Source organism: Rhodamnia argentea, chromosome 5 (assembly GCF_020921035.1).
Source record: "Rhodamnia argentea isolate NSW1041297 chromosome 5, ASM2092103v1, whole genome shotgun sequence".
Classification (NCBI taxonomy): domain Eukaryota; kingdom Viridiplantae; phylum Streptophyta; class Magnoliopsida; order Myrtales; family Myrtaceae; genus Rhodamnia; species Rhodamnia argentea.
The window spans coordinates 3,978,680-3,993,939 of record NC_063154.1 but is presented as its reverse complement, the minus strand read 5'-3'; the positions used below and the strand labels follow the sequence as shown (position 1 = coordinate 3,993,939).

Here is a 15,260-nt window from a genome sequence, read left to right as displayed (position 1 = left end):
GTGGTTTCCTTTCATTTGCCAAGCGACAAGGGCATGAAATGTCCTTCGGTTGATAGAACTTCAAATCAAGCTTTGAAGATTTATCGCGAGGAAACATTGCCGAACCATTAAGAACCCTTTTGCGTCTGGTGCAACTGAATTTTAGATGGATCGTCTAATCGGGATTTCGGTTGGGAGATCAAAATCCAGTTCTGACCAACAGATGACAGTGCAACTTCAATATCCATACCAACTGCTCTTGGACCTCTCCCTTAACGCCAATCACCATTCATCAACGGGCCAATCCCGGCACTTCTCATCGAGGGTGTTCGGATGGTGATATCACACCCCGAATCCCTTTGAAGCTGCGTTCCAACCAAAGTTGGTTTAAGTACGTTGCTTGTGATGGGGACTTTGTGATGATGGTGTCGTTATGGCTCCGCCAATGTGGAAAGCATTCGCGAACGAACATCATCGTCTTTTGAGAGCAAAGGTGGTCGAGTAGAGGTTCCAAACTGCCTCGGCCGACCGTAATGACCTAGTTTTTTGCAATTTGGAAAGAATTCACCCGGCGGCCGAGCTACCCCCTCGGGGCATATCCTACCTCAAGTAGTCATGAACACACTAACGTTTCACAGACCGAGTGCACCGTATATCCCGCACACTTCGTCCCTCAAATCAGATGGGTCTCGCGCGAACAGATTGTCGGATGAGCCAAGCGTGTCACGATCTCTTATCGGAACAATTCGACAGCAGAATGTGGCAGTTGAGGTCAAGCCTTGTTGGATTAGGGGTTGGGTGAACCAACAAAACGGCATCAGCCGATGTATTTGCTGCTCCTGCTCCCACTGAGAGTGGGCCTAGAAAAAAAAGACATGGACTGGCCCAGTGTGGCCCAGTAAGCGGAACTGTGGTGAGCTCTCCTTCTTCATGGCCCGAGGGAAGGTGAGCTCGTGCTGTCCCTGGAGCAATTTTTAGAAACGCCACGTGCCGATCTCTCCTGCAACGATGAACACATCAAAGGCCAGCCTCGTCAGACCTAATTCTAGGAAAAATAAAGAAAAAAAAAATATGGGAATGGGGAAGTTGACCGAAGGGAAAAGGGGTGGTGGGTTGGTTTCAAGGCCTGCGCATACGGCGAGGCCGGAGGCTGCGGCCACCGACGCGGCGGCACATTTGGGGGTTGGAGTTCCCGCAGCTGAGCTGTGCCACACGTGTTGCATTTAATGGATTAAAGTCAGACAGTGGAGACGGACGGGTCTTGGGGACGACGTCGCATTGCCAAACAAAAATAAATAGGAAAAGGGGAAAAATATAATTCCTCTTTCGTCCTCCTCCGCTCAGCCAAAACAAGAGTCAGGAAGGAAACAGACAGAGATTCTCGGGCGGGTCCCACTCACCCCCACCACGCGTCACGTCACGTCACGTCACGTCAACTTCCCAACCGACGACGTCGTTTCACCTCCTCATAAAACACCGCTTGATGAATCGAAGAAGAGCGTTTTTGCAAAATCGTCTCACTCACTTCCGTTCATGACTTTTGCGACGCTTTGAAAAATCTTGATTATTACACTATGGGCATGTAAAATTCATATTATTCCTGATTTAAAAATGGCGTCAATGAAAATAAGAGGCTAAATGATAATAAAAAAAAACAACAACAACAACTCTCCAGCCTTTTTTAGAGTTTTCGATCTTATCACCTCTTTTTAAACCCTTTAGAAATCTGCTATGTGTTTTCAATTTGATTCAAGTTTGAACTGGATACTTCAACACGAGATCTAAACGTGAATATCTCTCGTTAGATTCGTTCCAGATTCTTATTTTGCCCCCAACTTTTTTTATGTTTTGTTTTTTTATGCGGTTTTCTTCCACCTTGCCTCTTTCATTTTTATTTCTTAAATCGGATGGCATTTGTATGGCTTTATATCATCCACTTTTTGTTTACTATAATTTGTTTCGACTTATTTTGCAAATTAAGAAAATTACGTTTTCTCATAGAAAGTATGGCCTTAATAGGAATCTTGTAAATGCATGATGCTAAAACGGTAATCGTATTCTAGTTTTTGGAGTAAATCTAATGTTGGCATTGATTTGATATGAGTTGAGAATTTGGAGAAAAAGCGAGGTACGTTGTTGCAATCTGACCCAAAATAAAAAGGAGAATGATCATTTGCTACGTGTAGACATGGCCAAAATGAATCGGGGCCTAGAACAGGCCCGTTGATCCGGCCCACTGTTTCGACCCGGTTTTTTTTTTTTATTTTAAAGGGAGGAGGCTCGGGGAAAAAGAGCCGTTGGGCCTAGGAATCGGAACCGCCGGTTCATGAACCGGAACCGGCCACGTCTAGCTACGTGCACGATGAAATTCATATAAAACCCTCGAAAAGTGGATCGGAAGTCAAATTCTTGATTCGAATGCAGCAAACAGACATCAAGAATCGATGATCTTTGGCCTTTATCATCCCAAAAGTTAACTCAACAGATAATATTTTTCCTCACGCTCAAAAGCCGACTATCAACCTCTTCCATAATCGATGTGATATAACTCTACCAGTAGCATCCTACGAACTCTGAATAAGTTTTCTTCCAGCAAATTAAGTTCAGGGCATTGTACCGTCCTCAATAAAGAAATGTTTTCATCTCCAATCATAAAAATCGTACACTACTCCAAAAATGATAAATTTTTTTTCCTTAGGGCTCTTATCTATCTTTCGCCATTCCAAGAATCCAAGGCCTGCGTTTGCGTGTCCAAAAGATTTTGTACGTGCCCCCACGCCCACCAACCAGCATTCAGCAGATACCATCGACGCATATGTCCACATTGTAATTGTAAACAATGTTGTCGATTTCCCCAAAGGAGAGAGCATTAAATAAATCACAAATAGTTTTTTTATTTTTTAGGTCGGAATTAAATCCAAAATGTTACTTTAAATCGTTCATCGTCAATATAACAAATTTCTCTCTCTCTCTCTCTTTTGGACAAAAGGATTGTCTTTAGATGCAACAACTAGCGATTGTCGTGAATGATCCTCCATCATGCACACGAATTGGGTTTCTCGCTTGTTTCTAACCTTTTTTTAATGTTGGTTAAGATATCGGTAATCATCTACTAAAGGCCCCGTATTGCGATCGAATCGAGTTAAATTGTTAACAAAAGATGGGAAATTATGGGAGCCATAAGAGACAAGCAAGTAACCATTAATGGGTCTCTGTCCAAAAAATGGTCCCCCTCTCAGGACAACCACGAGACAATAATCTCCATCTAGAGACCCCCACCCACCCTTAGCATTACAAATTAGGGATTGGGCGAGGCGTGGCTGGCTGTAATGTCTGGACTATAAGCAACCTACGATGGTGATGATGACGCCCCAGCCAATTTTTTTTTTCTTTCATTTAATTTGATTTGATTCTTTTATTGTATTTTATTTTATTTTATTTTTTCCGGTAGAGAGGCAGCCCATACGGTGTCGTTTTCGAAGTTGCTATCGACTTTTATATTTAGTTTGTTTTGGTTAATGTTGTTGTCCCCATTTTGTGTCTTATCAGCCCGCGGCCGCGGCAGGTCTGGTTAATGGGTCGCCTTCGACATGCCCCCAAAATATTATTTTCTTTCATCTATATCTTCTTTAAAAAAAAAAAATTTTTTTAATATCACGAAAAATCCCATACCTAAATTTATATTTTTTTATCATAAAAATTCTCAAACTAGTATACCCCGTGTCAATTTTACCCCAAACTATTTTTTTGACCACAATAAAATCCAAATCGGTACATATCCGACAAATTTACCCTAAACTAGTACGCTTATGATAATTTTACCCCAAACTAATTTTTGGACCACCAAAAATCTTAAACTGATATACCTATGACAAATTTATCTCAAACTGTTTTTTTGACCATCAAAAATCCTAAACTAGTACACTTGTGATAAATTTACTTTCCGTTAGTTTCTATTAAATTATTTTAATACCACAAAAGATCCCAAACAGATATAAATGTGATAAATAAATGATAAAAAATCTTAAACTAATACACATGTCAATTGTCACGTGTCATTTTGCTCAATAATTTGACTGCAAAATTTAACGGAAAAATAACGGAGGGCAAATTTGTCACAAGTATATCAATTTGAAGTTTTTTGTAGTAAAAAAAATAGTTCGGGACAAATTTATCACATATGTACTAGTTTGAGCTTTTTTGTGATAAAAAAAAGTTTGAGATTTAAATTTGTCATAGGTATATTAGTTTCGGATTTTTCGTGGTATTAACAAAAAAAAAAAAAGTGAATCGGGGTCCTAAAATTGGGTTTCTCTATACTGTTTTTTTTTTTTTTTTGCTACATGCTCAAGTCATTTTTACGTAAAAAATAAAATATCGAATTTAGTTTTATTTTATTTTTTGTGGGGGAAGACGAATTAATATATCTACTTAATAGATTGGTGCAGAGTCCACGTCGAGGAATTAATTCTTGGGACAGAGATGTACCGACCCCTATACTCATAGCATGCTGTGTACTCGGTAGCTATCAGGATAAATGTGACGTCATCCGACCGTAAAAAACTGTAATTACTTCACATATGTAAATTAATTTACTTGTATTACGATTTTTTAATAAATTTTTTGCAGACACATCATGACATTTATCTGCAATTCGGCAACAAAGCAAATTATTCGACACGCGAGAATTAAGTGATCTCTCTCTACGTAAAGCGATCCGAATGAATAACACATTAGTGGAAGAGGAATTCATAATCTCGAAATTAACCTTCTCATCTTTATTGGGAGTAATTAGCGATCCTAAACAAACACTAAACGACGATCAAGGAGATCCTCCACGAGCTTAAGATCCAATGCGCTAATCAAGTGTCAACTAATATTTATTTTTAATTAGGAGAAAGTAATAATCTTTATAAATAAAAAAAAAAGGTACCGTCACTTTCGAAATAGTTGCCCCCAATGCTGCAGCACGTAGATGCGGCCAAAACGACGAGGATTTTGACCCGCCAAGGTCGCAGTCACTTGCCGTTTTGCTTTGGTCTTTGCCTTCGGCCCGACACCATTTTACTTTCGTCTCGTCCTCCCCGGGTCGCTCTCGCCGTCTCTTTGGTTTTTAATTCCACTGTCCGGACTCGAGAATCTTTGCTTTCATCTCCCGCTGCAAATGCCCATACTGCTTTGATAATGACCCATCAAATTTTTGGAAATGTGGAAGTGTGAAGCTAATGGAATTGTTGGTGGTTTTTCTTATGTCCCGGGCTCTCTTATTGATCGATCGATTCCCATCGGATGCGGTAGTCCCCTATCCCACAGTACTGAGTGCTTAACAGAGACATGCAAGTCCGTCCTCTCGACAGTGGCCCTAAGAAAATGCGTGTAGATATGATGATTCGAACCTAGGCCTTGAGTGAGGAGAACAAACACGCTTATCATTCAAATAACACTTTGGAGTGTATATCACTCATGTTGAAGATAGAGGAATTGTGGCTCTACTTCTGAGTCTAGATTTTCATAACTTATATGGGTGTTTATGATGTTACTTTTACCTTTTCACTATATGCCTTTTCAGTCGTTCTACCTTTTAAAACTTGGAATTTTAACTACTGAAAATCCCCAACACCTTACAAGCACATTAACATAGCATTTCCATATTCTTAAAGCTTAGAACCATCTTACCACGGTTGGCCTAACGATGTAGGGTTTACTCCACAATGGTTAGGGGCTTCCTTGGTCACCGGTTCGAATTCCCCAATTGCTCCTTAGTTTTAGGAAGTCTTAGGTTCGCGCGTGACGTAGGTCCCCGTGCCATAGCGTAGGGTGACACCGACTTATTGCAGCGGGCTAAAAAAGAGCAGTAGTTATGACTTATACTACGAACTTTGCATGTCGATATGGAACTCTCATAGAAACAATTAGGAAGAAGGAGGAGGGGGGGGCACAAATACTTGTCGGTGTCTTAACATACAGGTAAATTTGTGATGTAACGTAATCAATCACTCCGAGATTGAGAAGTGCGTGAAAAGCACTAATTTGAGAAATTTCTTTTGATATGTTGGACTCCATAATTGTGGGGCACTGAATTTGGGAGTCAAGTAAGCGAAGGTCGACAACAGGAAAAATACCCAAAGAAAGCTGTCGAAGAAGGGCATGAAGAAGAAAGAGAAGGCCCTCAAAAAAAGAAGAGAGAAATCTTAACAAAATGGGCCGTTCGTTCCTCATGTCCCATGCATTAATTTTGCTGTCCCCGACCAGAGAATCGGGAAACACACGCAAAACAACCGATGACATCCTGTCCTGGTTGACCCGGTTACAAGCACACATCGGAGATCAAAACCCGGTTAGTTAATGGGAAAGGAAACCCTAACCCTAGTTAGCCGCAGAGTTAGGGCCTTGAACAAGATGATCTTTGACTTCTTGTTATTGTAAAATCTCTAATTACGGTTGCCTTGATTTCAGAGCAAACCCCCCCGTTGAGATCGCCATTTCTTTTTGACGAAACTTTCTTTCTTTCTCTTTTTTTTTTTTGCCTGTTAACAACGAGAATAAACAAACAAATGAATTAATGATGAACCCGAAAAACCAAAAGATCTTTTCTTTTCTTTTTTTCTGCTTTATGGGAATGCATGCAATGACTGGTTCTTTAGGCTTCATAGGATGCTTCTTCATGCACGAGCCATTTTGACTTGCCATGGTGATGGGGACTCCGGACTGCGGAGCGGAGCACAAATGTTGAACATGGGGATACGGGGTTCTTGCAAGAGCCATTTTGGGGGGTCGTGTTTGACTTTGCACCCATTCTTGATTTCTAGGATCCCTTTTGTGGTTTGACTTTGCCCCCGTTCTTGATTTCCGTTTGCTTCCTCTCATTTCTCTTCATGGTTGATCTGACACGTCACCTGTTTGTCAAATTGCCGAAGCGAAAAAAAAGAGAGGAGGAAAATAAAATTTTTCAGGGGACCCTGAATGCCATCGCAGGATAAGCACGGACTAAAAATGGGTGTGACCAAGAAAGACATGTCTTTAACTCGCTATTTAATTAGAAACTATGGAGGGTAAATGAATCTCCAAAAAAAAACTTGGTGGCGGGTTGGTGCGATGTTGGTTCGCGGGCCTAGAATCATGTTCAGTGGGTTTGTCGATGAGCGGAGGTGGGGGGAAGGAGGAGAAATCGATGAGCGGACATCACCCTGATTTGGCCTTTCCTTCGGGGTCATGCAACGAACATGGATCGAAGCATCAAGAAAATCTCCGCTCCCACAAAATATAAACCCCGCACACTCGACACCAACAACCAAATAAACTACGTTTGATTTTGCAGATTAACCTTTGTTTATACATACTTGTTTTGCTCTCCCTGTCAAATTGTAACAGTCTGGTCGGCAAGGAAGCTTCAGGATTATGGGTGTGTGAAGAGAGTACAGTGTTGTGTAGTCTCTCTCTCTCTCTCTCTTCTTTAAACTGCTTTTTCTTTTGGGCTGTTATACTTTCCTCAACCGCTTAAAAAGCCTCTGATTGTCTATACTTCAACCAGACAGGAACCACACAGCCTCTCCCTCTCCCTCTCCCTCTCTTCTTCTTCTTCTTCTCTCTCTCTAGCAAAGTTACCCTTCTCTATTGCCATTTTCCCTCGCAAAGGACTGAGCTGTGCGAGTCTCTGGCCTTTCTTGACCTCAAGAAAGCAGTTTTGGAGTTTCGTTAGCTTCTGGGATTCGATTTTTTTCCCTGGGTTTCTGACCTTTGACACGGAGTGAGGATTGCCTGTTGGTCTCGAAGTCGGAATTGTTCTGGTTCTTGGATTTGAAAGAAAGGCAAGGCACTTTTCCCTTTCCCCCCCTCGTCGTTTATGTTTTCAGAGGTGTTTTCAGGCTGAATCTGATTACTGCTTCTTTGGTTGGTGAGAAAGCTGAGAGGATGTGAACTCAGTGGCTATGATTCGACTCTGTTCTGTGAAATTGTTCCGAAAATGAAGTTTTGATTTGTGAGAACTGCTTGATGACAGCATCCGTGTTCAATTTTCCTATTTGGTCAATTATTGCCGAAATTTTTGTCTGCAATGCGAGGGCTCTGTTTCATTGCTGTTTCGTTTGTCGGTAATCATGTGAACTCATATAATTGCATTTGCAACCGCAGGATATTCTCTGAGATCCATAGGAGAGGAAGGATTCTTGTATGCTTGAGCTTGTCCCAGATCGCTTCATGATTTCAATCATGGATTCAAGAAAAGAACCGCTGAAGAGGAACCCACAAAAGTGCTTAGACTCTCAACTATGGCACGCTTGTGCCGGTGGTATGGTTCAAATGCCACCGGTGAACTCCAGGGTCTTTTACTTCCCTCAAGGCCATGCCGAGCACGCTCAAGAGACCGTTAATTTCGGGAACTCCCAAATCCCCCCTCTCATTCTTTGCAGGCTCGCCGCCATAAAGTACATGGCCGATCCTGAAAATGATGAGGTTTATGCCAAAATAACCCTTATACCCATGAGAAGCGACGATTGTCATCACCTAGACGATGACGGCTCTCTAGGAAATGAGGGAATGGAGAACTCGGAAAAGGTGGCGTCTTTTGCAAAGACGTTAACGCAGTCGGACGCGAATAATGGCGGGGGGTTCTCTGTGCCGCGGTATTGCGCAGAGACGATATTCCCTCGCTTGGATTACTCTGCTGAACCTCCAGTTCAGAACATAGTGGCCAAGGATGTGCACGGAGAGAGCTGGAAATTCCGGCACATATACAGAGGGACCCCGCGTCGCCATCTTTTGACCACGGGGTGGGGGAATTTCGTGAACCAGAAGAAGCTTGTGGCTGGTGATTCAATTGTGTTCCTGAGAGCAGAGAATGGGGATCTCTGTGTTGGGATACGCCGCGCGAAACGGGGAATCGGCATAGGCGGGCATGAGTATGCTTGTGGATGGAACTCTGCATCTGGGAATTTCGGAGGATACTCGATGTTCGCAAGAGAAGAGGGGAGTAATCTGATGCAGAAAAGTTGTGGTGGGGAATTCAGGAGGAAAGTGACGGGCGAATCTGTATTGCAGGCAGCGACAATGGCAGCGAAAGGACAGCCATTCGAGGTGTTGTATTATCCTCGCGCTAGTACTCCAGAGTTTTTCGTGAGGGCGTCCTCTGTTAGCGCAGCAATGCAGGTCCAGTGGTGCTCAGGAATGAGGTTCAAGATGCCGTTTGAGACAGAGGACGCATCTCGAATTAGCTGGTTCATGGGGACTATATCATCTGTACAGGTCGCTGACCCGATTCATTGGCCTAGTTCTCCATGGCGAATTTTACAGGTATCTCTTAACATTGTTTTGGCACACTCATCATTGAGTATTTGTTCTGAAATTTCAATTAGTCTTTGGTGCATAGCTTCTTCTTGTTTCCCTTGGTTTTAACGCACCCTTTTCTGATTCAGTATTCTTTCACTTGAAATGGTAAATTCTCAGTGTCGCTTTCTGTATGAATGCTTGCTCTGCTTCGATCTGCTAGTTGCATCTAATAACTTTGGTAAGTAATGCTTTCGTCTGCTATGTCTGCATAAGTAGAATAGTGTTTCTTTGGCCATTATCTTTTCTTCGGGAAAGTGAAGGAGAAATGGAACATTGCATCATGAATCGGTGTTACGTTATTTTCAAACTTAGGTTTAGTGCTTCACTCCTTGACTGCCTAGACAAACGAAATAACTGTATCTAGGATCCATCATTTTTCTTAGGACAGGTCATTTCATTCCAGACATTTTTTTTTTTCGATGTTGCAATCGGTACATGCTCATGTTTACTGAAAACTGGTTCATGCGTGTGATTGTGCAGGTTGCTTGGGATGAACCAGATCTACTCCAAAATGTGAAGAGTGTTAGTCCATGGCTAGTAGAGTTGGTGTCGAACATGCCCTCTATCCATCTCTCACCTTTCTCACCCCCGAGAAAGAAGTTAAGGATGCCGCCAAATTTTCCCATACTCGACCAGATTCCAGTCCCACCTTTTCCTAACAACCCCCTTGGACCAAACAGCCCTTTGTGTTTTATCCCGGATAACATTCCCCCAGGCATACAGGGAGCCAGGCATGCTCAATTCCTAAGATCTTCATCGGACCTCCATCTTAATCAATTGCACTTGGGTCTGTTTCCGGTGGGGTCGCACCCCCTCAATCACACTTCAGTATCTACCAGATTTTCAGGCAGCACCTTCTTCGGTGCGCCGGAGGATAACAACGGTAGCATATCTTGCTTGCTAAGGATGGGAACTTCGGAAAACTCCTCAAAGGAGAATGGCGAAAAGAAGTCACCCCACATTTTACTCTTCGGTCAACTCATTCTCGTAGATCAGCAGACCTCTGAGAGTTGCTCTGGGGACACAACTGGAAGATGTTCGTCAGAGGGGAATCAGGAGAGGATGTCGAATTCCTCTGATGGGTCCCGCAACAATGTGTTGTATTACAACGGCACCGTGGAGAGCTCTTCCGACGATGGATTCACCGGCTTTAAACGAGACCGGGCATCTGACCTTGACTTGGGGACTGGTCACTGCAAGGTGTTCATGGAGTCGGAAAACGTGGGGCGAACTCTAGACCTGTCGGTCCTCGGTTCATATGAGGAGCTGTACAGGAATCTCAGGGACATGTTTGGCATAAACGGCTCGGAGAGACTCAGTAAAGTCCTATACTTGGATGCCGCTGGTGCTATTAAGAATGCTGGTGATGAACCCTTCAGGTGAATGAGTTTCCTTTTCTTACCGTCTTACTCTTACTTATGTTTTCTTGATTCGTGTTGGATCCTTTTGTTATCTTGCATCATCTTCATTGAATCTAATGTTTCCGAAATTGCTTTCTACTGCAGTGACTTCTTGAAGACAGCAAAGAGATTAACAATTCCTGCTGGTTGCGCTACGCAGATTTAGGGAGATAGCTGATGACGAGCCAGTAAATGTACAGATGAATTTTGAGATTGTTCTCTTCATCTTCTTCTGCTTTTGGATATGTGTGAAACGCCCACGTAATCCATCTCTTACTTTGGATATTATTGGAGGAGTAATCATTGCAGCTTTATTTAGCAAGTTGTTCAATTAGAATTATCGATGGCTGTCTTGCGCCTCCGTTTCCTTGCTCTTATCTGCTGTCTCTCTTTTCTTGAATTAAACACCCACCCACTGTCGAGGCGGGCTTATCAGGGCCTATGCAACGCTCAAACAACACGGCAGAATCTGCTGATACTTAAAGCAAGATTTGGTCAGAAACCCATCTTGCTCGTGTGGGAAACTTTAAATCTTGGTCCAAAATGCGACATTCAAATCTGTGTAAGGATCATCAAAACACCAAACCATCCAATGTAAATATGGTTTCCAGTGCTGGTCATCCGGCTATAGACGCAACTCCATAGGCTTTCGCTTTCGCCTTTTTGTTTTTTGCATGCAGTGGTACATCTTTTTGCTTTCTTTCTCGGCCCTTTTTCTCGTGTGACAAGTCAACTTCATACACCCATCTGGAAGTCACTGGACTTCAAACAATCATATTGCCAACTTGAGATAAAAAAAAGTTGCACTTTGATCTGCATTATGCATGCCACTGGAAAATCATTGTGATCATGTGCTGCCAGTAATCTCTCTCTCTCTCTCTCTCACACACACACACACTTGCAATCTTTTGCACTAATAGCTGTTATGATTTGGAGCACCACCACAATGAAATAGAGTGTAAAAGTGTGAAAGAGAAAATGAGATATAAAGTTTATCATGGTCCACTCTTAAACTAGAGCTACATCTAGTAAATGATTTCACTATAATTAGCACCTCGCACCTCTGTGGTAAAGCGGGACCCTGCGCTTTCCCGTGTCGATGGATAGCATGAACCACATCCCAACAATAACCACATACTAATCATCCATCTCTAGAATTCATTCAGCCAGTTCATATGCATAACATTGCCAAAACCTGTTAGGCTCGAAGAGTTTCAACAAAGTGGACTTTTTTCAGTTCTCTCTTTTCACAGACCAATTTTTAAAAACCAAACGGTGAAGTATCATGATCAACGGGGTCGCTCTCCATTTGTCAATTCTAAGCGAACCAGAGTTGCACGTGGGACTCAGAATTATTGTCCTAGAAGTATGCTCGAACTTCTTACCTGCTAAGTTGACAAAGAGTGCTGTTAGCAACGGAGGAAAAATACAACATTGACAACGAGTGTCCTTCCCAAAAAAAAAAACGTACATTAAAAGAAAAAGAAGGTAGAAATGAGATTCAGATTCCACTTAAGAGAGTGAAAAAAATATAAAAAAAAAAGATTAAAAAAAACTGTCATTGATTTTTTCGGATTTCTGGTGAGATTATGACAGGGAGGGAGGACCAAGGAAGCCGGGTCCTAAGGAAGGGAGGTGTTAAATATTAATGGTGCTGTAACGAAACCAATAAAACAAAGTCCAAATCCCAACGAAGTTGCACTTTGTTGAACGCTTACAACATTTGTTTTGCAAGTTGTTTTTTAGGGTTTGTGGTTATAGATCCTATGTTAAGGAGGGGGGGCGGCAAAGATTAGTCAAATGCCAGCTTTTTCTTATCTTCCCATGTTTTCTCATTATCCGAGGAATTTTCCTGTTGGATTCCTGGAACAAGAAGCATCCACATACGGAATCATGTTCAAATGGCTCCAAGTTAGAAAAGTTTGAAAATTTAGTAGACTCCATATTTAAGATTTAATATCGACCGTGCCTTAAATTATGGTTGTTTTCATAATCCAGATCGGTTTCGTGGGTTCTTCGATCATATCTTTCCTCATATGCTAAACCTCCCATTGATATATCTTTGTATAGTTGCGAATCTCGGGATTTAAACTTCGGCGATGCTCCTGGGGCTGGGAGGATGGCTCTTGGTCCGGTATCACTGAAAAAATTCACTTGGAAAAATACTCAGTGTTATTAATCGAGAACATATTCATTCTCGTCGTTTTAAAGAGGTCGTTTGACCGTTCTTAATTTGAGAAATCTAGAAAAGTCATCTCATCGAAGAGTACCGAGTAAAAAAATAAGGAAATGGTAAGATTTCCAACTCTTTTCGATGTGTACAACCGATATTTTCAAAGAAACGAACCTTCTGTCGTGATCGTTCCGTAACTTAAATTCTTAAAGAAATGAGAATGGCATCGAGTGGAGGGTGGCACGGAAGAAGGCATCTAAGACGGCGAAAGCTTCCAACACGTTCAACCATCCCAATCCCAATGCGCACTCGTGTGGCTTCCACCCATTTTTCTTTGTTGTGTGGCGCAATTCGTGGGGAACATTTATGTCATTTGTGGGATTTGGGCCTGTCCCTTCCTACCTTGCAAGTTACGTGGGAACCCATGTGTGATTAAAGCTTAGTCAACTAGGGTTTGGTTTTGCCAAGGCCTTAGGACACTGCAAATAGCAGAGAGAGAGAGAGAGTTTGACAAGACATGAGGCCGACCAAGATTCGTAAGTCTAGGAACCCCTCCTTTTGTTTTGTTCCTGATCCACACGCGTTCTCTTCGTTTCAACCATAAGCAAAGTCAGTCTTTCTCTCTCTCTCTCTCTTCCCAGTGAGAAGAAGAAGGAGAAGGAGAAGGAAAGAGATTAGACAGAGGCAGCTGCGTCCCTTCAAAGTCGCACGTACCGAATGGAAGACGATTTTACCCAATTGTCGTTCACGTGCGGCGATCACAAACTGTGCATCGTGGTCGTCCAAGATTGTCTTGACGCGGTTTTTCTATCAAAACTCACACGTGACAAAAGAAGGTTTTCGCATGGGAGAAGAGACCCCAAGAAGAGGTCACTGAGAAACCCAGCTAACGGACGCAAAGGTTGAAACTTTAAAAAAGAACGAAATAGGGATTGGTATTGGGAGAGGGGTCAACTCCCATGAGCAAGCGATGTGGAGCAACAGTAAACGCGCCGTCTCAAAGGCCGGGACTTTCTCTGCTTTTGGGAATCTGGGTTGACTTTTTTTTCTTTTTCTTTTTTAAAATTTTGCTGTTGAAAGAACTTGCCCTTGGAGTTCTTGGGGGTAAACCCTAGGAGGCAGTGTTGAACTTTTAGGGTTTCGTGGGGCGATGTCGCTTGAGGAGGTCGAGTTGAGTCAGTGACAAGGAAAGAAAGATTGGGGGGACCGAGATCCAAGAACGCCAGGGGTTACGCTTACAGTACAACTCCCATACATCAGTCAACTCGAACCCAACCTTCGCGTTAAATGGATCATGAATCGGAATGACTACAGTCTGTCTTCTGATTCCCTGTCCCTTGATTTTTACTAGATGAAATTGTGGGATTGCGTTTGCTACGCAAATTGCAAGACAAGGGTAACCTTTTGATCATCACGTGTGCGTGCGTGGGTTGTCCTTTTAATTTTTGACAAAACAATGCACCACCGCCTTCCTCGAGTTATGTTCAATCAATGCATCGGAGATCAAAATATTTTCGTAGTAAATTATACCTAACAAGTGCATCAAAAACACTCATGAACAACACCCATGTAATATACGGTAGTACTACTAGGGTAATTGAGATGAATACATTTGCATTCAATGTTGATTTAACTTATGACTGTTGGATAGTATTGATATACTTGAAGAAACTTCATAGAGATAACCGATGATCAAGTTGATGCGAATAGTATTGACAAAAAATTCACTAGCATTCGAGACATTTTTCCATGATTGAGTGTGAGATTAATTATCGGCATGTTATTGATAGTTTCTTTATTTATGCTCTTTGGTGGTTAAGATGATGCTAAGTAGGGGTGAGCAAAAAAATCATCATTCATCCAAACCAGGCTGGACCATTCTCAACCGATTGATTTTGAATGGAACCGGCGAGTTACGGTCACGTTCCCGGTTCCAATTTTCTAGAACTGGTGCGTACCGGTTCGGTTCCCGATTTCGGGGGAGAATCATTCAGCCGGCCAAATTGGATTGGTCCTTTTAAATAGATGTATATTCTTTTATTTGTGTTTGTGTTGCACGGGAAGGCTATATCTTATTATCAAGTAGAACACAATCATTGCTATGATCTTCAATCCTTTCATTCTAACAAAAAACTTGCTATTTCAATGAAAAACTTCAGGTGTCCAAAATGTAAGCTTGATATAGTTTATTGTTCTTTCATTTGGAGCATTACGCTAAACCTTCCCATAAAGGATGCAAGGTTCAATCCAAGGCCAATTTCTCCAAAACTGGTTTCCTTTCTTTTTTAATTGATATTGATACTCGGTAGGACCATAATAGAAATCCAACCCGAAACCGGACCGGATCCGTGGTTCGATTCTCAAATAGATCCATGAAATGAGTG

At 42.2% G+C, this 15,260-nt stretch overlaps 1 protein-coding gene across 1 annotated transcript; it reads left to right on the top strand.

Moving 5' to 3' along the window:
• Nucleotides 1-7,054: 7,054 nt before the first annotated feature.
• On the top strand, nucleotides 7,055-11,048 carry LOC115753410 (auxin response factor 18). Its single transcript, XM_030692014.2, has 4 exons — nucleotides 7,055-7,787; nucleotides 8,110-9,267; nucleotides 9,784-10,682; nucleotides 10,809-11,048. Exons 2-4 carry the CDS (start codon nucleotides 8,149-8,151, stop codon nucleotides 10,867-10,869), a joined length of 2,079 nt encoding a protein of 692 aa, XP_030547874.1. The 5' UTR covers nucleotides 7,055-7,787; nucleotides 8,110-8,148; the 3' UTR covers nucleotides 10,870-11,048.
• Nucleotides 11,049-15,260: the final 4,212 nt, after the last annotated feature.

Bases quoted from the DNA above. Each gene is read 5' to 3' on its own strand.
- LOC115753410 (XM_030692014.2), top strand. From the start codon at position 8,149: ATGCTTGAGCTTGTCCCAGATCGCTTCATGATTTCAATCATGGATTCA. The intron at 9,268-9,783 runs GTATCTCTTAAC...GTGATTGTGCAG, and splicing joins CTCCATGGCGAATTTTACAG to GTTGCTTGGGATGAACCAGA. The intron at 10,683-10,808 runs GTGAATGAGTTT...TTTCTACTGCAG, and splicing joins GCTGGTGATGAACCCTTCAG to TGACTTCTTGAAGACAGCAA.